The sequence below is a fragment of the Daucus carota genome, chromosome 9 (genome assembly GCF_001625215.2).
Source record: "Daucus carota subsp. sativus chromosome 9, DH1 v3.0, whole genome shotgun sequence".
Taxonomy (NCBI): Eukaryota; Viridiplantae; Streptophyta; class Magnoliopsida; order Apiales; family Apiaceae; genus Daucus; species Daucus carota.
The window spans coordinates 35961927-35986322 of record NC_030389.2 but is presented as its reverse complement, the minus strand read 5'-3'; the positions used below and the strand labels follow the sequence as shown (position 1 = coordinate 35986322).

The 24396-nt window shown below is 32.5% G+C and overlaps 2 protein-coding genes across 2 annotated transcripts; both read left to right on the top strand.

Annotated features, from left to right (window-relative positions):
• Positions 1-5070: 5070 nt before the first annotated feature.
• On the top strand, positions 5071-6078 carry LOC108201991 (cytosolic sulfotransferase 13). The gene has a single exon (XM_017370346.2). The coding sequence runs from the start codon at positions 5071-5073 to the stop codon at positions 6076-6078; it is 1008 nt and encodes a 335-aa protein (XP_017225835.1).
• Positions 6079-21367: 15289 nt separating this feature from the next.
• Positions 21368-23559, top strand: LOC108200612 (cytosolic sulfotransferase 5). The gene is made up of 2 exons (XM_064085417.1): positions 21368-22271; positions 23315-23559. The coding sequence occupies exons 1-2, from the start codon at positions 21368-21370 to the stop codon at positions 23557-23559; spliced, it is 1149 nt and encodes a 382-aa protein (XP_063941487.1).
• Positions 23560-24396: the final 837 nt, after the last annotated feature.

Below are 24396 nucleotides of genomic sequence, written 5' to 3'. Positions count from 1 at the left end.
CTTGATCTCTTCTCGTCTAAAACTCGTCTACCTGCACTAAAAGTCGACTCCGATGCAATTGTAGAGGAATACGTCCCTTATAACTTTAGCTAAAACTGGAAATTGTATCCCATGATTTTTCCACCATGTTAATATTTCAAAATCCTCGTGTAATTCGTAGTTATAAGAAAAAAAATTCTCTAAGCATAGTAATAGAAGTAGACGCTACAGGAAAAGACATGGTAGAAATTTTAACTTTCTGTTAGCATCACAATTGACCTTCACATGAAAATCATCTATAGCCTAACGTTCACACCTATAAATCAAAGTATGAACAAATTTTTGTTTTGAAAGGTGAGCTCTTGCGATATCCATTATCGTCCCAGAATGGATGCGAGTCTTATAGATAATCCATAATATCATATGAAATATTTTTCAGAGAAACTTTCGACAACTGTACGAATACACACTCAAAACTCAAAACATAACATACTAACATCCCAAGAAAATGGGCACGACTAACAATATTGATAACAAGGTACTCAAAAAGATCTCACATATCTTGATTTTATTGAAAACTGAAATATAAAAAAGAGGATGAGAGAGCGAAGATGGCTTGACCGGTGAAGGGATGAAAATTTAAAAGATGGAGAAGTGGTGGCTAAAACCCTAATTACGGGAGTCGACTCTCAAAATAAAAGATATATATATATATATATATATATATATATATAGGCTTATGATCAAATACAAACCACTCTCAAAATAAAAACTAAAAACCACTATTTAAACTCCTGTAATTACTAAATGCACTTAGCTAAAACAAATCTGCAATTAGTAAAACCCACCCACCCAGCTGTGCCCCGATCAAATCTCACCCAGGCCTCATCAGCTTCAACTTTATCCCTCCCTCTCCCATCGTCACTATCTTCTCTCTCTCTGCCATCAGGCCATCACCAACTTCGTCTTCGCTCCGTCTCACCACCTCCGTCCTTTCCCTTCCCCTCCATTGATCTATTTTCAACGATCTCTCTCTCTCTCAATCTCGTGAACAACTAGACTCTGTCATGGATTATAATGTTGTTAAAGTTTTGATATACCCGTCGGTATATTTACAAAAATTGATGATTTCTGCTGTACAAATTAGTGATATGCGCTACAGAAATTAGTGATATTTTCTTTAGAATTTAGTGACTTGTATTGCAAAACTTGGTGAAAACTTTCAGAAATTGGGGAAAATCCGCAGATCTGTTCTTGTACTTGATTCTGGTGGAGGTGACAGTGGAGATGAAGGTGGTGGACATGGCAAGAGTTAATGGAGGTGACGCGGGTGGAGGTGGTGGAGGAAGAGGAGATGAAGAAGGAGATGGTGGAGGTGGGCTGGATTCGTTGGTTGTAGATACGGTGGAGGCGGACATTGAGGGCCGGTAGACATGGATGGGCGGGGATGGATGAGGTGGCGGTATGAAGTTGTTGGAAGTGAAGGTGGAGGCAGGCTGGGTTGGAGGAGAAGGTGGGGTTGTGGGAGAATTTAGTTATATTCTCCTTAGAGTTTAGTGATAATCAGCTGGGTTTTTAGTTTTTAGAATAAGGGGTTTGTCGTGGAGCATGACTCTCTCTCTCTCTCTCTATATATATATATATATATATAGGGAAGTGCTCAAATACAAACTAAGTTAGTGTACAAACTACAAACTCAATATAAGCCCTTGGATGAATCTAATCCAATGGCCCCGCACGGGCAACCACACACCAGTTAATATACACCTGTCACACATGATCCGCAGATTCCCCTCCGTTTTTAATTTGAATTTTCCCGTTAATCGGTGAACTTTTTTTGAAATCCGACTTCACTGTATTTTTGTTCATCTCGCAACGATCAATTTCCATACCATATGTGCTATATTTCGATTTGATTTAGAGACTTTTTAATTTTATTTTGTAGTTTGTACGCTAAGATGGTTTGTACGAGAGTAGGACCTTATATATATATATATATATATGCAAGTTTCTAATTACTCACTAGTAACATATTGGATATTTACAAATAATACTACTTTTGAAGGGTTTTTTTACAATTTTGCTATCTTCAGAAGTAATTGCCAAAATACCATTCAACTAAATGCAATTTCGTGCAACTTCCTTATTGAGTTGAGCTTGTGTAGAGCATATAATGGATGATATAAATGACATCCATGAACAAAATAGCTTTGAGACCTCTTCTCAATAGGTTACTACTCAACGTACACTGTCAGAAAAACTAGAATACGTTTCTCGTAATCTTGAAACACGTCATCTTTCCAACTTTTTTGTTTAATCAATGAACAAGGTGTGTATTAGTCCAGACATCATTAAATTCATCTGTCCTTTGCCTGCGAGTACCTTGTAAATATGATATCCCAGTCCATATACGAACTAGTAAGATGCTAACAAATACTACAGTACCAAGAGTGCAGATAATCTGGAGACCACAAAACAGAATGAAGTGTTGAGTGCAGATAATCTGGAGACCACAAAACAGAATGAAGTGTTGGATTGCGGCCGAGAGATCGCATCAAGATTCAGAATTCCAACAGAGCAATCCCATGATATGGGCTATGGGTAGAGAGAGGGAAGGAGGATATAGAGTTGTTAGAGAAGTAAAAAAGAAAGAAGAAGCTTTTAGTTGATTTTATGGTTGGTTTTGTTATATTATCACTATCCCGCTCATTTTTTGAACTTTGCAACCACTTACAAGGTTATTAATTATGTAATTAGATGTAATTTTTAACAGATTTTTTCAAAATAGTATTTGTGGTTATATATATGGTTCCTAATAATTGCACATATTGTTGCAAATGCAACCTTAGTATTTTGTCAAAAAAATTTCGGACTTTTTTTGATAGACGAGTAATTGATGGAATTACTAATGGAGTTGGTGTTTTGAGTTTTTTTTAGCAAAATAGTATTTTTGTAATTTTTATTCCAAAAATTGTATTTTTGCAATTTTTTTAAAAAAACTTACAATATTTTTTCAAAAGACTTTTCAGGCTCGGGTATTTATGAAAAAACCCTTAACATATATTATTATAATAATAATAATAATAATAATAATAATAATAATAATAATAATAATTGTTATTTTCTAAATATATTGTAATATATATTATATTTTCTTGTCATATCTAAAATACCTAGTTACTGTGCTAAAAAACCTAATAAAAGTAGAGAAAAATAGCTAAAAATATCTATTTTCACGATTTAGTAATGGTTTTATACCATATAAAATATTATATTATATTTATTGGAGTATAATCAATTGTTAGTAAAAATCGAACATTAAACATTTCTCTTGTTTTTATTTTTATTTCAATTGATAAAATATTAATAATTTTAGTCAAATCTGGGTCAATTTGACCGGCACAAAATCAAATGTGACAACTAAAAAGGAGAGAGGGACTGAAACATTATAACAGCTTTTCACCAGGGTCTAAAATTTATTACTCCCTCCGTCCCCCTCATTTGTTTACATTGGGGGACGGGGGCTCGGCACGCATTCTAATGCTCTCGTAAAACGTAGTTCGGTAAATTATTTTGAATTTTTTTTTCTTCTGTATAAAAATTTGATGTTTAAATTTTTATACAAAAAAGAAAAAATTTAAAAATAAGTTATAGAACTATGTTTTATATGCGCATTAAAATGCGTGTCGAGCAGTGTGAAAAAACTGTAAACAAATGAGGGGGACAGAGGGAGTATTAAATTTTGATAGGTCCCACAATTTTACCTACTTTTTAACTAAATTTACTCTTTTTTACTACTTTTTTCTTAATTCCGTGAAAGTCAAATAAGCTCAACCTTTTTGGGACGGGGGTAATATCTTTTACACCTACTTTTAGGTGTTTCACCATGTAATAAAAATTAATATTTTTATACTTCTTTTTATAAATATAAATTAGTATATTTTTCTAATTCAGCATATATATATTTTTATTTTTTATTTTATCTTATATATTCTAATATTTGATTTTAATTATCCAAAATAGTTAAATTAGAAAGCAAATATTTTAAAATCTATATAGATTTTATGTATCCGGGTTAAAAATAAATACATATTATTTTCTAATTTTTATTAAAATTTGATGTTTAAATTTTTATTTTAAAAAAAAAATTAAATACATTTTGCAACTATACTTTATTGGAGGGCTCGAAATGATGAACGTATACATCCCACCGGGACGGAGAGAGTATAAGTCAACATCCCATCAATAGAACCCTAAAAATTGAATACGGGAATTTTTTAAAATTTTATTTAATTTTTTTTTTTTGATAAAAAGGAATCAATTCATTAATTAAAAGCCATACGGCATCTACAAACACAATCGAAATTGGACAGACGCTGAATAATATCGTTGTTGAATCCTTCCTTCTTGGAGAGGCAACCGAGCGATTTGAAGATGATTTGAATATTCACACTTGTTTCCATCTGATTGGTTTTCACCTGAGTGTTCTGAACAATCGACCATAGATGCGATCCATAATAACCTTCAAATCTGAATCAAACCCATGAAAATCATGCCGATCTATAACCTCGGTCATGAAGAACATCAAAACACACCGAAACAAAACAAACCAACTCTCACAATAAGGAGAGACAAACAAAACCCAAATAAATTGGGAACTTATTGAATAGGAAATAAGATTTCAAACCAAGAACACAGAAAACAAGGAATTGGGGCTTTCCATCGGTGAAAACCGATGGAAGCCCCTTCAAAAATCTTCAACGGAGATTAGGGAGGCTAGGGTTTTTTAAATTTTATTTAATTTTTAAAAATTTAATTTGACAAAACCATTTTAAAATATAATTTATTATATTAATTATTATTATATTAGTCAAACGACGACCCAACAGCATCAACCAACAAGTACAGATGATGGATACGTTCTATTATATGGAATGGCCGACGGCCGGCGAGTCATACCAACAAATTTAGATTATTTATGTACTTAAACATACTGGGAAATATACCATTCGGAAATAAAGGTATTTTAACCTGTCTGCTGTCAAATTTAATATATACTTGTTCCGAAAGCCAGATACAGACTCACTGGCCATGAGAAGAACACTGATGGAGCCAAAAACATCACAACTCCCTCATAAGCCAGTTGAAGATGAGACACCACTCTACAACCAAGAATTTCTCGACTTCCTTTCTGGCTTGCCAAAGGAGAGAGTTATCGAGAAATTCGAATCATATCAGTACCAAGGATTTTGGTATAATCCTCCACTTCTGCATGGTATTTTTAACATGCAGAAGCATTTTCAGCCCTGCGAAAATGATATCTTCCTTGTTACTGCCCCTAAATCAGGCACCACCTGGTTGAAAGCTATGATTTATGCATTAATGAACCGCAAAGCTTACCCTCCTCAGAGTCCTCATCATCCTTTGCTTAACAACACTCCCCATCAGCTTGTTCCTTTTCTGGAATTTATCAATCCCTCTAAATATGGCTCGGTCTGCAACTCACCGGATAGAACCACTAGGATCCTCGCAACTCACTGTCCGCTGATCAGCCTCCCGAAATCCATTACTGATGATGCTAGCCCCTGCAAAATTGTTTACCTCTGCAGGGACGTCAAGGACAACTTTGTTTCACTTTTTCACTTTGCTCAAAAGAACCAATGGCACATTTCATTAGAGGATTCCTTTGAATTGTACTGCAAAGGGTTCAGTGGAGCCGGACCCGTTTGGGATCAAATCTCGGGATATTGGAAGGAGAGCTTGGACAGGCCACATAAGGTGTTATTCATGAGGTACGAAGAGATGCAAAATGAGCCTCAGTTTCAGCTCAAGCGACTTGCTCATTTTCTTGGGAAACCAATTTCTGAAGAGGATGAAAAATCAGGTGTAGTTGATCAAATTATAAATTTGTGTAGTTTCGATACCCAGAGTAGGCTAAAGGTTAATAACACAGGGGATTTGGTGTGCGGTTTAAGCAACAGTTCATTTTTCCGCAAAGGTGTAGTTGGAGACTGGAAAAACCGTTTAACCATTGATATGGCTTCTAAGTTAGACCAGATAACAGAAGAAAAATTCCATGCTTTTGGGTTATCTATATGATAATCCCATAACATTAGCATGTAGTTTGTTTAATGGTACTAATTAAGCCCACACCTGGTCCTATCACTTTATACGTTTCATAGTAATGCGTTTGAAATTCCATGTAATAGTATTAATACATTTGATAGTTGAAAAAAAAATAATCCTATTTTGTATTATTATAATCAGCCACTACTCCCTCCGTCCCATTTAATTCTATACATTTTTTTTTGGATGTCCCACTTAATTCTATACATTTCAAAACTTTCCCAAAATAGTAAATTTTTATAATATAAAAACCCCATTCACCCACTACTTTCAACTACTTTTCCAATTCTATCAATTATATATTGATGGTTCCCACCACTTTACCCACTTTTCTTTCTCTTTCTCCTTACTTTTCATTACTTTATACACTTTTCTTAGTCTCCGTGTCCAATCCATATGTATACATGTCAGAGGGACGGAGGGAGTAATATATTTCATGGTGTCGTTGGCCTTGGTTTAACTTTTTGCTTATATTTTTATTATTACTAACTTTGTATATCTGCGATCTCATAATAAACTAGTTGACAACCCGCGCGTTGCGGCGGCCTATAAAAATTATATTAATGATTTAATATTAATATTTGTAGAATAAAATAATTTTGTGACTGTTTATAAAAAGTATATTGATTATTCAGAATTAATATTGGTAGGATAAAATAAATTTTATGTTATAAAAATCTTGATATAATACCAATAATAATATATAAAATTGCAAAATTGGACTATAATTGATGGTGAAAAAATAAAAATAAATTTATACACGTAATTAACAATTTAAAGTACGAAGAATCTTAATTTTTTTTTTTTGAAAAGTAATTATGTTCTTACATTGTCACCTTTCTCCAATTTTTTGGATTGACTTGTGCACAAAGTAAATCATATAAAAATTAACAACAACAAACATGTCTAATGAACGAAACAAATATTATAAAAAAATAACCAACAATCATACATCACTAATAGTTAATTTATTGATATCATCCATCAATATCATGTCGTGACAATATTCTTTTTCTGTGTTTGGATTTGTGACTCCGACGTAGCGGTCTATAAACATACATCACTAATAGTTAATTTATTAATATCATCCATCAATATCATGTCAAGACTATATTCTTTTCTCGTGTTTGGATTTGTCGACTCCCACATGGCGGTCTATAACTACCTTTGCTTGCAACAATCTTTATTTTTTTAATACTGTATAAACAGCCTTCACTTATCGTAGCCTTCACTTATCGTTGCAGAAGAACGGAACCACCGAATTAGAAATCGAGCAAGAGAACTATCTCTCACCAGAGAGAGGTAGGGTTGTGGGATTAAGAGATAGGAGGATGATCCGAAACCCTACAATCTATAGGGGTTTTATAGATGCAGAGAGACTTGTGTGTCCCATAATTAAATAATCTGAAAACAAAATTAGAGTAAAATTTTCAAGTTACTATATTTCATAAATAATTTGAAACAAAATCAGATTATGAAACTTGCTTCTAATATATTTTTAATACTATATAAACAGCCTTCACTTATCGTTGCAGAAGAACGGAACCACCGAGTTAGAAATCGAGCAAGAGAACTCTCAACAGAGAGAGGTAGGGTTGTGGGATTGAGAGAGAAGAGGATGATCCAAAACCCTACGATCTACCGGGTTATTTATAGATGCTGAGAGACTTGTGTGCTACTTTTTCCCATAATTAAATAATCCGAAACAAAATCAGACTAAAATTTTCCAAGCTACTATATTCCATTAAATAATCTGAAACAAAATCAGAGTAAATTTTTCAAGCTATTATATTCCATAAATAATCTGAAACAAAATCAGATTCTGAAACTTCCTTCTAATATATCCGAAACTAAAAAAGGTAGTTCTAGTTTTTGATATTTTTAATCCAAAAATTTCAAAAAATTAGAAAAATAGAACGGAGCGAGGGGCGCCACATATACGCACCTCGCTTCTCCTTTATATAAGTATATTGATTTTAAAATCACAATTTTAACAAAATTATATATCTCAAATTTTTATGTTATATTTAATATATCTAGCGTAATAATATAATATTCAAATATTTCTCATAATTGATTATTCATATAGAAAACAAGAATCCGTTTTGATTATACCTTATACTTATTCAAAAATGACAAGAATATTTTCTTGGATCGAAATAAATACTAAAATATTAATAAAGAAATATATTTACGTACTTACGAATTTCGTTATCATTACAAAAATCAAATGAATATAAAAATAACATAAAATTTAGAAAATCAAAATATTAATTATTGAATAAATAATAATAATGATATACATTTATAATATAATATAATAATATATGTGTATATATATAATATATATTCGAATTCTAACCGTCTTTGAATGTTTAACCATATAAACGAATTTATTTCAATTTTCAGTTTATTATTTTATTTTGGATTAAGTAAAGAAAGAACCATTTTCCAACCCCAAATGTATGAGTTAATTGGCTAGATTTAAAAAATTCCCTCATAACTCATACTCTCTCCGTTTCAATTTACATGTTCGAAAAAAAAATATTTCAAATTATACACTTCAACTTTCAATTTAAAACATATTTCCAACTAGTAATTTGTACGATTTGTATGTTTAACCAATTTATACATCAATTTCAAGCTCGAATTGGAAAAGTTGACAAAGCTAAATTATTTTACTAATTTGTTTAATTTTTAAAAATTGATTTTATAAACATGTGTATAATCATCCGGAAAGAAATTTTAACATATTTTTTATTTGATTACTAGATGTATAAATAATAAGTTATAAATTATCAATAAAATTATTCAAATAGATAAATAAATAATTATTTTTTCCTTTTAAATAACTTCTCATTTATATATAATAAATAAATTTTTAACTTTAGATCAAACCACATTTTAAGATAGTCCAAAAATGAAATCAAAATCTAAATAATAATCTAAAATATCTATTTTGAATAGAAATTTATTGGATACAACTCAAATCAGGATTGGATATCACCCAAAACAAAACTTAGAAAGTCTTAGTTTCACAATGAAAATCTCTGTGTGATTAAGTATTATATCTTATATATATATATAAGTGTAATAAGAATAATTATTTTATATTACATTCAAACAAATATGAATCATCTTCGGCAAAAAAAGAACAAATATGAATCATATTGTGGTTAGAAATTTTGTAAAAACTAAAAGAAGGAGATTTTGTAGTTGTAATATGACTTTTCTTCTTTTTATGTTTAAATCAAATAAAATAAAGTTTTTTTAAATAAAATATCATTCTTATTGTAAAATTCATAACAATTACTTAATTTTTCATTTTCTATTCTAGTTCAAATATAATTGTTAACTAATCACTAATCACTAAGAAATAATAATAAGAATAAGAATGAATCAAATAATAATATATTATATAATATTTTTTAATATGAATATATATTTTAAAAATATATGTAAATCATACGAATTACTTATAAAATAAATTGATATTTTTAAAAAATATCCGTGCATAAGGCCGGTTATAAGTTAGTATATATAAGATGTATATTAGCATGGATGACGGCTTCCAAAAATAATGATAAATTTTTAATTTCGAATTTAATATAAAATTCATATATTTATATTCAGACCAGAAAAAATTATATTTTTATATTTAAAGAATTTTTTATATATTAAATACAAATACACTTGTTATCAATTGAAAAAGAAACTAAACGTATACTCACTCCCTCCCTCTCACCCATTTTCTTACTCTTTCATAATTTAGTTTTAAATTGTATATAAAATATAATTTTATTAACTTACTTTAAAAAATAAAATTTTTAATATTAAAATTTTATTAGAAAATGAAAAGTTCAAAATAATGTATGAAAAACGTTTATAAATCATAATCGTCCATCACTTCAAATTAATACTCTCGTACAAGTGTAGTTGAGTTGGGTACTTCTTGGTAGCTGAGGCAGTATTTGAATTGATTGATAAACTACCACACCGTCCAACATTAAAGAGAGCGTCCAACATTAAAGAGTGGTTGCATTACATACAGAAAATGGAAAGACGAAGGGGTTCATGCTTCTGCAATTTGTTGTATTAAAAAGAATATACGATGCAGGGAGAAAATGTAATGTAAGGAAAGCCTTGAACTAAGATCAGGATATATATTTGGGTGTGCATCGATAGTCAAAAAACATTGGATGGATAGTGATGACATTTCACACGTCTGCAGGAACATCTAGTATATTTTTTAGGAGTTAAAAAGAAACCATATGTATACTTTGGGTTAAAAATCGAGCAGACTCTAAGTTCAATAGTAAATGTCAAGTTTAACCTATGTTATAACGTTTTTTTTACTTCATACCGGTATGAGGACTAATTGGAACATATCGGATACGTGAAGGGTTCAATGCATGGTTAAAATATTGAGACCACTAGGCATCGATATATACCCCAAATATTGAGGATTAAAAAAATATTAAGCCTTCCTTAATTTGAAATATTAGAGGAATAATGTATTTTATAAAAGGATTCTTGAAACTAAACATTTACTTTAATTTTATTAAAATATTTGAAACACCCCCTTGTGGAAAGAAATTAAATTTGGAACACCCAATTAGGATTGAAAATAAATCATCATATAGAGATGTTCAGACACAAAAAAATCTTTGCTCCTCACTCCTGACACTACTAGAAAAAAGGGCTTAGACATGGGCTAAAAACCGATGTCTATTGAAAACAGGACCGATGTCTTCGCATGTGATGTAAAAGGTAGGGGTCTTAGACATCGGTTTATGACCGATGTCTAGAACCACCTTTCACAGCAGTTCTACTAAAGAACCAGATGTCTATGCATTGAAAATCATCTTTTTTTACATGATTCTAATATGAAATATGGTAATAATAGAGGCTGAATATGATCTTAAACATGAGACACACAAGAGAAAAATGAACACATTTGCAGTGGAACTGATGTAATATTCATTTTTAACATGAGTTACCTAAACTAACCGATGTAAATTACTTTGTTTCACATCATCTGTTTAAATTAGACGATGTCTATGTTCGTCTTTCACATCAGTTCTTTATTTCAGTTGATGTCTATAGTTTTCTTTTACATCATCTCTTTATATCGGTTGATGTCTATAGTGTTTTTTTACATCAGGTTACTTTTAAATCCATTGTCTTTCTGTAGTTTAGACATCAGTTTTTCAAAGAAGTGATGTCATTTCACATTTTTTAGTCCATGTTCCACCTGCTTATATAACATGCCCAAATGTAAAATTAAAATCTCAAAACAAATCAACAATCAAATTTCCCAAGCAACAATATCACCAATTACCAAACATATTTGCATTAATCCACCAACTAATTACATAATTCACCAACAAGCAATACTAGTACTGATGCCAACTAATTCAAATTATCCACAACACAACCAATACTAGTAGTACTTCAATTCACAAGTTTGCATTGCCATTAACTACACATTATACTCCCAAAATCAGCAGTAGACTTCTAAACGAAACCTAAAGTCAGATTACTCCTAAAGTCATTGCAACTACATGAATGATTCAATATGGCTAAGAGCCTCAAACCGGACCTCATCAAGCTCGGCTTCCGAACAAATCAGCTTACGCGTCTTAAGAGCCCACTGAAATGTAAAACAATAAAATTATAAATTATCCAACTGCACACATATATATATATATATATATATATATATATGACAATTACAAAATCTAAGGAATGTAAATACTTTCTTTAAAAATGACAGTTCATGGTCCATTATAATTTCTCTCATGTAGCGCATAACTACATAGCCACATTCAATCCCACCAGGTTGTTTGGGACATCCCTGTTTAAAAATAAAATTAGAATAATAACATACCTATATAATAATACCGTATTATCTGATCCTAATTAATAGAAAAAACAAAGGTTATACCGGCATATATTTGATACTAGGGGCTTTATTTCCCCTCCCAGCCTGAACATTAAAAGTAATCATCGCCCTGCAGTCACGTGTGGTGGTGACATTAATTAGTGCAAAATAAACGATATTTCAATAATTAAATATAGCTCTGTATCAAATAATGGAAATACCTAGTCAGTGCTTTTTCCAACTCAGGAAAATTAGTTCCATAATATGACCAATATCCAGTGACAACTATGTTTATTACAAAAAAATTTTAATTAGTAGGAAAAGCCGGTCGGGATTAGAAAAATATCCAATGGCCAATAAGGACGGAGTACTTACTTGGTATTATAGGGTAGTAGGAAAAGCCGGTCAGGATTACCCTCTTTCAAACGATTCACCAAGTTACGTTCAATATCTGTACTGTTGGTGAATATGGTTGCGGGATCACAAGAAGCATACATTTCCAATTCGTCATTGTCACGAACCACCGTATGCAGGTACCTGCATTAGAAATCAAATAAAATATTTATTTTTCAAAATAAATATGCACACAAGCAAATAATATGAGACAGGGCAGAAGCGACAAGAATAAATTGGAAAGATTACTTACGCCATGTATGCAGATAGTGCACCTTGCCCAATCATTTGGAACTCGAGCAAAGCAATTATATTCTCAGCCAATATAAAAATTGTTTTCTCAGCACCAAAAACCTCGGCATCACATGGCATTTGTATCGAACCCCCGCTGGACTTCATGAATGTTGTTGCATGTTTATACAACAAGCGAAAGCGCTGTGGAACTTTCTTATTGATCTCGACACTCTTAAACAATCTTTGCACCTTTTCCAACTCAGTTTTAGGTTCTTTTTCTTTTCTCTTTTTTTTCTGCATATATAAAGCAAATGATTTCAATATAACTTAGACCACTAATTTTTCTCCTATTTTTCTGCAAATATAAAGAACCTATAATCATGCATACCTCGACAACTGGGGCATTTGGGAGTATGATCAAGTCTCGGGGCCATGACACATAGGACCCAACAGCTTGGTCCACTGTCTCGATTTCACCCTTTATGGGGATTGGAATCAAGGCGTCTCCTTCAATTGCGCCATCCACCGAGACACGAGCACATCCGGGCTGCAAAGCCACTCCATGTATAGACTTGTTCATGTCTTCATCATCAAATAGCAAGCCAAATGCCACCTTGTTTTCTATGGTTTCCACTGCCAACTCACATTTCTTCGGCCCCTGCACACATTTAAATTAAAGAAATAATAGGAACATAGGAGATACCTTTGACAAACTACAAAATGCACAAGTTATATTACCTTATTCTCTGGTGGAACTGCAGCATACTCAATAATAGCTACATCATCATCGAGAAGATTTTTTGCAATTGCTGGCTTAGTTTTTTCAGGCTTAGCTTTTTGCGCATCTTCTGCCTTCGAATCACAACTTGCTTTATCAGACAACATAGGAGATGAAACATTTGATTTAAGAATTGTCCTCAGTTCAGCCATCTCCTTCCGTGTCTTTTCAATCTCCTCAGCCATGTCCTGCTTGGCTTTCTTCAACTCTTCGTCCCTCTCTCGATCACGGGCTAACAACTCGGCTTTGGTTATTCTACAGCGCTTTCCATTCGGTATGTTGAAGAATACTGATGGGCTGACGAAGCTACCAACTCCACGAACCCTTCCTGAATGTTCGGGAGTTTCTAAGGCTGTAGTCAATACATCGTCACTTCCGCAAGGATTAAATTCTCCTTTACTTTGCTTCTCCAATAAAGTATCCTTTCATAAAAAAATTTGCATTCAAATTAAAATTGCATTCACAGTGCTGATTAATAATGACTGTGCTATTTACTTTTTAAATACTCACAATTGTTTTACATATGTCTTCAAGATCTGAATCAACCACTTCTTCAGGTTTTAGTTTGCGAGCCTTTTTCCACAACACAGCACGATCAGGAATTTCTCCAGGCTCCAAATTTCCATTCTTTTGCTGATGAAAATGAACACATGATTAAAGTACTGACATAGGTAAAATGAAGCAATCCAATTACAATGTGTAGTTGTTCTTACTTCTTCTTCTATTAATCCAATATAACCCTTCCTCGACGTGCGGTGATGGTATTTTCTATTTTTCACTCGTAAACTTTGTTTTGCACTAAGTGCCTGCAACAAAAATTACAAACAATATTTGCATATTATGGAAATATTACCTGCCAGAAATGGAAAAATTAACAAAACTTGTAGAAATGGAAAGATGTAATATTACCTGCCAGTCCCTAGTGGTCCTCTCAGCAACAAATTTTTTCCAAGCCTCTTTACCAATAAAAGCATACTGCTTTGGAGGCTTTCTTAACTTTTTCTTATTTCCAACATTCGGATTCACGTAATCCTTAGTTAAATTCGCTTTAAATTGTCTCCACTTTGCGGATGCAGACTTTAGCACCGCATTCTTGAGTTCCTTGGGAATTTTGAATGTGTCCTGCAATCAACATTATTCCGATCAAAAGCATATCCAGCAGCTTATATAATTTAAAAACATAAGAATTCAAGAATTTACAAACCTGAATATCAAGCCGTAATTTGTCTTTTAATTCAGCATCTATACTTGGCCAGTTCGGATGGTTGATGGGAATCATCGTCCTAGCAAGCATCCCGGTATAGGACTGTAGTACGTGCCTATTCTCCCCGATGGGAACTCCAAGTGAATTGCATGTGACCTTAGTTTTCTTTCCCTGTGCCTTCGTCACTACCACTTTGTACATAGCGGAAACACCTCGGGCACTCCCATACCTTTTTTTTGCAGATTCCGTACTTGTAACTGTTGCTGCTGTTTGTTCTGACATTTCAGGTTGAGGTTCACTTGATGCCTTTGCATTTTCCATTTCTGCAACACCTTTATCTAATTCTTCATCTCCCTGATTGGAATCAGGTCCTTCTCGGAATTGTACTTTGGATTTCTGCTTTTTAGGTGTCATTTTTCTTCTTCAATCTGAAAAACAAGACCATAAAATTATTAACCATGGCATATTAATCAAATAGTAATGCACATGTATTTATACAAGAATATTAAAACAGATGCATGATAGTAATATATTAAATTAAATAGCAAATGTGCAGTAATAGTTAAATCAAAACCGATACGAGAATTAAATAGCAGATGCATGACTAAAAGTCTAAAACATCATTACACATATCAAAAACAGATACAAGAATTAAATAACGGGGAAAGAGAATGTGTTTTGGACACAAATAAAAAACAGATACGAGAATTAAACACATATCAATGTTTAACCCAAGTTCCCTCAATATTATTCCTAATACTATGCTGAACATCATCAGGTACATCACACGTAGGAATTTCTGAGCAGAATGGGGGATTTTCCATGATTGTGTCTCCTAAATCATCATCATTATACACCTCTTGATAATCTCGGGTGGTAGAGGTTAATACAACAGACCATTTTGCATCGACCGGATCTTCAACATAAAAAACTTGTTTAACTTGATCAGTAGAGACATATTTATCTTTCTTGTGCCCTTGTCGACTTAGATCCACAAGTGTGAACCCAAGGTCATCCACCTTTATGCCTTTTTCATTGTCTGCCCAGTTACACAAGAACAATGGGGCCTTGAATGCATGATAATCCAGCTCCCATATTTCTAAAATCACTCCGTAGAAGGTCATATCACTCTCCACGGGATTTTTATCCTTGGCACTAGACACTTGGACCGTCTTAGCAACTAATGACACGCCACTGTTTTGAACAACCCTGACATGGTCTCGATCCTTTGTAAAGTATCGAACCCCGTCAACTAGATAAGCTTCGTAAGTAAAAACAGAAAATGATGGCTTTCCGGCTAGCCATCTGATGGTATCTGAAATATCTTGGGGATTCTTCATCATTTCACTACTAACCTACAAATTGTAACAAACAAAAAATCAACTCAATTCTATATTAATTACTACGCAGCCACTAAAGTGTGCACAAAAGGAAACGCTAAAAAAACTAACTTTTTGCTCAAACCAATCAGCAAATAGCCGATTGTGCTCTCTCAAGAGCCAATGCAGACTTTTCTTTTTTCCTCGGTATATTTCCTCTAGATGCTCCTTATGCATTCTGTGAAAATGATTATAATTAAACAACAATACAAAACTTGGACAAAAAAGTGAAGAATTTACAAGGATATTAAATTCTTACACGATGTATGGATGTACTTCAGGATTGTTTAGAAGCACATGTAAATGAGCCTCATCTCGCTCTTTTTCTTCAATTGATTTCATTATCACAACAGATAAGGGACCACTTAGCTTTCCTGCATCTTTGCGAATACCAGCAGTGGTGCAACTTTGATTAACAAACTCTTGGCAGAATTCTACCGACTCTTCTCCGAGGTAGCTTTCTGCTATACAACCTTCGGGATAATAACGGTTTCTTACGTAACTCTTCAATACCTTATTAAACCGTTCAGAAGCATACATCCACCTATAAAACACTGGCCCACATAACCGTAATTCCCGAACCAAGTGAACTACCAGATGTATCATTACATCAAAAAATGATGCTGGAAAGATCTTTTCCAGGTCACACAAGGTCACTATGACATCTGTTTGTAACTTATCTAGTTTCGACACGTCTACAATTTTGCAGCATAAAGCATTAAAAAAGAAACATAGTCTTATTATTGTGACCCTCACATGTTTGGGAAGAACCGAACGAATTGCGACAGGAAGTAATTGCTGCAGTAGGATGTGACAATCATGGGACTTCATCCCAAACATCTTCAATTCATCCATCGAAACACAATTTTTTATGTTCGACGCATGTCCATAGGGAAGTTTCATATGCATTAATGATGATAAAACTACCTTTTTTTCAGCCTTTGACAAATTAAAAACAGAAGGAGGCAAGTAGGCTATCCTTTGTAAGACCAAAAACAAAGGACACTAGCTAGCTAGTTCAATATACAAAACCACTCCAATCAGTTTATGATAAGCAACTACAAACATACAAATACATATAAACATACAAATACATATAAACATACTATCTCATTTTCCAAAAACCACAACTACAAACTATCTCATTTTCCAAAAACACACACTGAAATACATATATACATACACATACAACCACAAGGATACCCAAACTCAAGTAATAAATAAGAAATTACCTCCTCCAACTCGAACAGAGCTTGAATAGACTTGAACAGAGCTTGAACAGACTCCGAGCTCGAACTCCAAACCCCACAGACTCCAAACTCGAACTGAAGTACGAGCACCCACTAAACCCACAAACTCCACACTCGAACTGAACTCTGAGATCTGTTGAAAAAACGAATTAAAGAAGCAAATGAGTATTGTAATCGAACAAACATCAGTTTATTAGGTACTCCCTCCGTCCCCCTCAATTGTTTACATTGGAGGGGGACACGGAGACCAAGACAATGTATGAAAAATGAGTAAAGTTAGATGAAAAGTGGGTAAAATGGTGGGACCCATCAATATTTAATAATAGATTTGAGATAGTGGAGTAAGGTAGTGGGTGTAATAGTAGTTTTTATTGTTAAATATGAGATAGTGGGGGAAGATAGTGGGTGTAATGATTGAAAAAACTTACTATTTATGGTAATGTAAAGAAATGAGAGGGACATCCCAAAATAGTAACCGTAAAGAAATGAGAGGGACAGAGGGAGTACAAATCAACCTTTAGCGCACAAATTTAAGGATGAAATCGGCCGAATTGGAACCTAGGGTTCGCTCGCTCAGAAAGGGGGAAGAACGGGGAGAGAGAATGTATTTTGTACAAATGATTTAATTTAGGTAGTTTTATTAGTTTTATGTCTTTTTACTTTTAATTTTATGTTTAAAGACAGGTGTTGATGTCTTGTTCAGACAACACATCAACTAAGCGGGGGTTTTAAAAGCGGGGTTTTTTTGTTTGTGAAAAATTTGGCTAAGTGGGGAATAGCAGCGGGGAAGCGCGGCCAAATTTTTAAAAACATGTTTTAGACATCGGTTCTACACTAAGATGATGTCTAGTTTTTTAATAGACATCGGTTTTTAAAATTTCGATGTAAAAAAGGGTTTTAACATCAGTGGTTTTTTTAACCGATGTCTAATCTGTGATGTCTGATCCACCAAGTTAGAAATCGAGCAAGAGAACTCTCAACAGAGAGAGGTAGGGTTGTGGGATTGAGAGAAGAGGATGATCCAAAACCCTACGATCTGCCGGGTTATTTATAGATGCTGAGAGACTTGTGTGCTACTTTTTCCCATAATTAAATAATCCGAAACAAAATCAGAGTAAAATTTTCAAGCTACTATATTCCATTAAATAATCTGAAACAAAATCAGAGTAAATTTTTCAAGCTATTATATTCCATAAATAATCTGAAACAAAATCAGATTCTGAAACTTCCTTCTAATATATCCGAAACTAAAAAAGGTAGTTCTAGTTTTTGATATTTTTAATCCAAAAATTTCAAAAAATTAGAAAAATAGAACGGAGCGATGTGAGGGGCGCCACATATACGCACCTCGCTTCTCCTTTATATAAGTATATTGATTTTAAAATCACAATTTTAACAAAATTATATATCTCAAATTTTTATGTTATATTTAATATATCTATCGTAATAATATAATATTCAAATATTTCTCATAATTGATTATTCATATAGAAAACAAGAATCCGTTTTGATTATACCTTATACTTATTCAAAAATGACAAGAATATTTTCTTGGATCGAAATAAATACTAAAATATTAATAAAGAAATATATTTACGTACTTACGAATTTTGTTATCATTACAAAAATCAAATGAATATAAAAATAACGTAAAATTTAGAAAATCAAAATATTAATTATTGAATAAATAATAATAATGATATACATTTATAATATAATATAATAATATATGTGTATATATATAATATATATTCGAATTCTAACCGTCTTTGAATGTTTAACCATATAAACAAATTTATTTCAATTTTCAGTTTATTATTTTATTTTGGATTAAGTAAAGAAAGAACCATTTTCCAACCCCAAATGTATGAGTTAATTGGCTAGATTTAAAAAATTCCCTCATAACTCATACTCTCTCCGTTTCAATTTACATGTTCGAAAAAAAAATATTTCAAATAATACACTTCAACTTTCAATTTAAAACATATTTCCAACTAGTAATTTGTACGATTTGTATGTTTAACCAATTTATACGTCAATTTCAAGCTCGAATTGGAAAAGTTGACAAAGCTAAATTATTTTACTAATTTGTTTAATTTTTAAAAATTGATTTTATAAACATGTGTATGATCATCCTAAAAGAAATTTTAACATATTTTTTATTTGATTACTAGATGTATAAATAATAAGTTATAAATTATCAATAAAATTATTCAAATAGATAAATAAATAATTATTTTTTCCTTTTAAATAACTTCTCATTTATATATAATAAATAAATTTTTAACTTTAGATCAAACCACATTTTAAGATAGTCCAAAAATGAAATCAAAATCTAAATAATAATCTAAAATATCAATTTTGAATAGAAATTTATTGGATACAACTCAAATCAAGATTGGATATCACCCAAAACAAAACTTAGAAAGTCTTAGTTTCACAATGAAAATCTCTGTGTGATTAAGTATTATATCTTATATATATAAGTGTAATAAGAATAATTATTTTATATTACATTCAAACAAATATGAATCATCTTCGGCAAAAAAAGAACAAATATGAATCATATTGTGGTTAGAAATTTTGTAAAAACTAAAAGAAGGAGATTTTGTAGTTGTAATATGACTTTTCTTCTTTTTATGTTTAAATCAAATAAAATAAAGTTTTTTTAAATAAAATATCATTCTTATTGTAAAATTCATAACAATTACTTAATTTTTCATTTTCTATTCTAGTTCAAATATAATTGTTAACTAATCACTAATCACTAAGAAATAATAATAAGAATAAGAATGAATCAAATAATAATATATTATATAATATTTTTTAATATGAATATATATTTTAAAAATATATGTAAATCATACGAATTACTTATAAAATAAATTGATATTTTTAAAAAATATCCGTGCATAAGGCCGGTTATAAGTTAGTATATATAAGATGTATATTAGCATGGATGACGGCTTCCAAAAATAATGATAAATTTTTAATTTCGAATTTAATATAAAATTCATATATTTATATTCGGACCAGAAAAAATTATATTTTTATATTTAAAGAATTTTTTATATATTAAATACAAATACACTCGTTATCAATTGAAAAAGAAACTCAACGTATACTCACTCCCTCCCTCTCACCCATTTTCTTACTCTATCATAATTTAGTTTTAAATTGTATATAAAATATAATTTTATTAACTTACTTTAAAAAATAAAATTTTTAATATTAAAATTTTATTAGAAAATGAAAAGTTCAAAATAATGTATGAAAAACGTTTATAAATCATAATCGTCCATCACTTCAAATTAATACTCTCGTACAAGTGTAGTTGAGTTAGGTACTTCTTGGTAGCTGAGGCAGTATTTGAATTGATTGATAAACTACCACACCGTCCAACATTAAAGAGAGCGTCCAACATTAAAGAGTGGTTGCATTACATACAGAAAATGGAAAGACGAAGGGGTTCATGCTTCTGCAATTTGTTGTATTAAAAAGAATATACGAGGCAGGGAGAAAATGTAATGTAAGGAAAGCCTTGAACTAAGATCAGGATATATATTTGGGTGTGCATCGATAGTCAAAAAACATTGGATGGATAGTGATGACATTTCACACGTCCGCAGGAACATCTAGTATATTTTTTAGGAGTTAAAAAGAAACCATATGTATACTTTGGGTTAAAAATCGAGCAGACTCTAAGTTCAATAGTAAATGTCAAGTTTAACCTATATTATAACGTTTTTTTTACTTCATACCGGTATGAGGACTAATTGGAACATATCGGATACGTGAAGGGTTCAATGCATGGTTAAAATATTGAGACCACTAGGCATCGATATATACCCCAAATATTGAGGATTAAAAAAATATTAAGCCTTCCTTAATTTGAAATATTAGAGGAATAATGTATTTTATAAAAGGATTCTTGAAACTAAACATTTACTTTAATTTTATTAAAATATTTGAAACACCCCCTTGCGGAAAGAAATTAAATTTGGAACACCCAATTAGGATTGAAAATAAATCATCATATAGAGATGTTCAGACACAAAAAAATCTTTGCTCCTCACTCCTGATCAGTATAAATATCAGATGAACAAGAGAAATGGCTCAAGGAATTAAGTAGCCTCTGATATGGAGCCAAAACTATCACCACCACTTGCTCATGAACATCTGAAAGATATTCTATCCAACGAAGAATTCGTGGACATTCTTACAACCTTTCCAAAAGAAAGAGGTATTATTTCATCCTATTCTTATCAGTATCAAGGATTCTGGCATAATCCCGTTCATCTGCATGGAATTATTAATTTTCAAAAACATTATGAACCCCGCGAAAATGATATCTTCCTTGCCACTGCTCCTAAATCTGGCACCACATGGCTGAGAGCTATCCTCTATGCCCTAATCAACCGTAAAACCTACCCTCCTAATGATCCTAACCATCCTTTGCTTAGCAAAAATTCCCATTCCCTCATTCCTCCTTTTGAATTACTTAAACCTTCTGAATATGACTCCGTCTGCAACTCCTCAGACCCGAGCACTAGGATCTTTGGAACTCATTGTGCCTTCGGAAGCCTCCCCGAATCCATAACCGACATTGCCAAGTCATCCAACCGCAAAATCATATACCTCTGCAGGGACATTAAAGACACCTTCATTTCAAACTTCCACTTTGCCAACAAGGCCAATTTGCGACCCTCTCCCATTTCTTTGGAAGACGCATTTGATTTGTACTGCAAAGGAATCAGTGCAGGTGGACCGATCTGGAATCATATACTGGGATATTGGAAAGAAAGCCTGGAAAAGCCGGATAAGGTGCTGTTTATGCGGTATGAGGAGATGAAATCTGAACCTCACTTTCAACTGCGGCGTCTTGCACATTTTCTGGGAAAACCCTTTTCCCAAGAGGAAGAAAATTTGTGCTTGGTTGATCAAATCATAAGTTTGTGTAGTTTCGATGTTATGAGCAAACTTGAGGTTAATAAAACTGGAAAAGGGAAGCAGCTTATAAGTACTGGTGCACTTTTCAGGAAAGGTGTGGTCGGAGATTGGAAAAATATTTTAACTGCAGATATGGCTTCCAGGTTGGATCAGATTACTGAAGAAAAATTTCGTGGTTCAGGGCTATCTCTCTGATATGTCATGAGTGCTGCCAGCAATACTATATACTGCTCTTTCAATTGTTGGCGTTTCCATATCTTTTTTTGTTCAGTACCTACTACTAGTACTACTATGTTGTGAGTAAATGTGTTTATTTATCCAATAAATATGTAACCTATATATGTTGTGCTATGTTGTGATTGGGGTTTATCTTTTACTGTTGTGAGTATGATACAACTGTTTTCTGCACCGAATTACTTTAAGCAAATATTGTTGGAATTCATGGATAATGGACATATTCGTCTCTGGTTTACAAATCTTATAAACGAAACATTTACACTGTCATGCAAAGAGTATTTGGTCTATAAAGTCTTATGTTAGTTTCAGTTGAGGTTTTTTATTTCCCACTCTTCTCAGCCTTCGAAAGGCTGCATGGTTCCTGTCCAGCATTATCACAGTACCATGGATGCAATATAAATCTGTTCCTGAGAAAACAAAGAAAGCAAGAAATCTACATTACATACTCACAAAAAAATTAAAAACTATCCTAGAAGATTTAAATTTGTCACCTATCATGTAAAAAGTTGCAATATACTAATTAAAACACAATATAGTCTAACCGCTGTAAATACCATGACATTGTCTGCGGCGGCAGAAGCAGAAACATGCTAGAGAGGTGGTGTTCAATGTCGTTAACGGTGCATAAACAACGGACCTCACATGGCAAATGCAAGCCATATATGTATTCAAAATATTTAAATCGACTGACATGAAGCTGGTAAATAACAGGGGTTGCCTCCAAAATCTCCTATGTGTGAGATAGTACTGGTTGTCCTTGGTTGATTGGTATAATAAAGACGAATAGTTTGTCAAGAGATAGTAAAGTTTGGTTTTTTTGATATAAATGGGAATTATTGATATTGTCAAGAGATATTTTTGTGTCAATGTAAAATTGGATTAAATACTTAATTGGCCCAGTTGTTGCAGCCAGTCCCGGATCCGCCAATAATGGGAATGGAGCTCCGACTATTGCTCCTCCGAACGCGAACCCTATTCGAGAAGGAATGGCTGTTGCTAGGCAGGTTATTGATCATGGACCCCTAGGTCAGCAACAGCGGCTACAAAGGTCAGATACTAGATCGCGCTTTACAGTGGCTGCAGTAAGACTGACTAGCTATTTCTATTGCTTTCCTTCACTTAAAGAAGTTTCTGAACGCGAGTGAATATGGTACTGTCTTCATGGATGGATCTTGAATATTTTGTGGTACATAGTTTTTGTCGGCGAATTGTTTTTTATGTTAGATTTTTAATTGGTTTGGATGGATAATTGTCTGTTGTGCTTGTTGGAGGATGGTTGTAGTTCAAGTTGGATATTTGTAGTTTTTGTCCGATGTTTGTTGTATTAATATTTTTAGTGGGAATGCTTAAAAAACAAAGCAGACATAGTTTTTCAAAATAAGTGTTACAATTGCTTATTTTAGTGTACATTTGTTTAGTGTTTAGTGTTAGATTAGTTGGCATAGTGTTACATTAAACACATAATTGTTGTTGCAACAGTGTGATCTCCACGTGCTGACATGGCCGACAACGTGGTTGTATGGGCCCACATGTCAATGTAGCAGTCCATGTGGCTATGTGGTCCCCACATGCTTACATGGCAGTACATGTGGCTGTGTGGTCACCATATGCTGAAGTGGAAGCCCGTGTGGCTGTGTGGGCCCCACATACTAGTGTGGCATTCCACGTGGCTGTGTGGGGCCCACTGATATTAAAATTAATTATATAATAAATTAAATATCAAGTGGATTAAGCTAATGTATCAGTAATTTTTCATTAAATTATCTACTTATAAGGTTACATTAGGTCGCTATTGTAATGATTTTTAGTTGTTATATTAGATTGAAGAATATGTTACAATAGATCTATTGTAACGGATGGATTTATGGCGTATTGTAACACAATTTGAGCATTACAATTGACTATCTATGGCGTAGTATGTTAAGACTAATTTTCTTAAAGCTTAATACTAAATTTGTAATCAAGATCAAACATACAGTGTT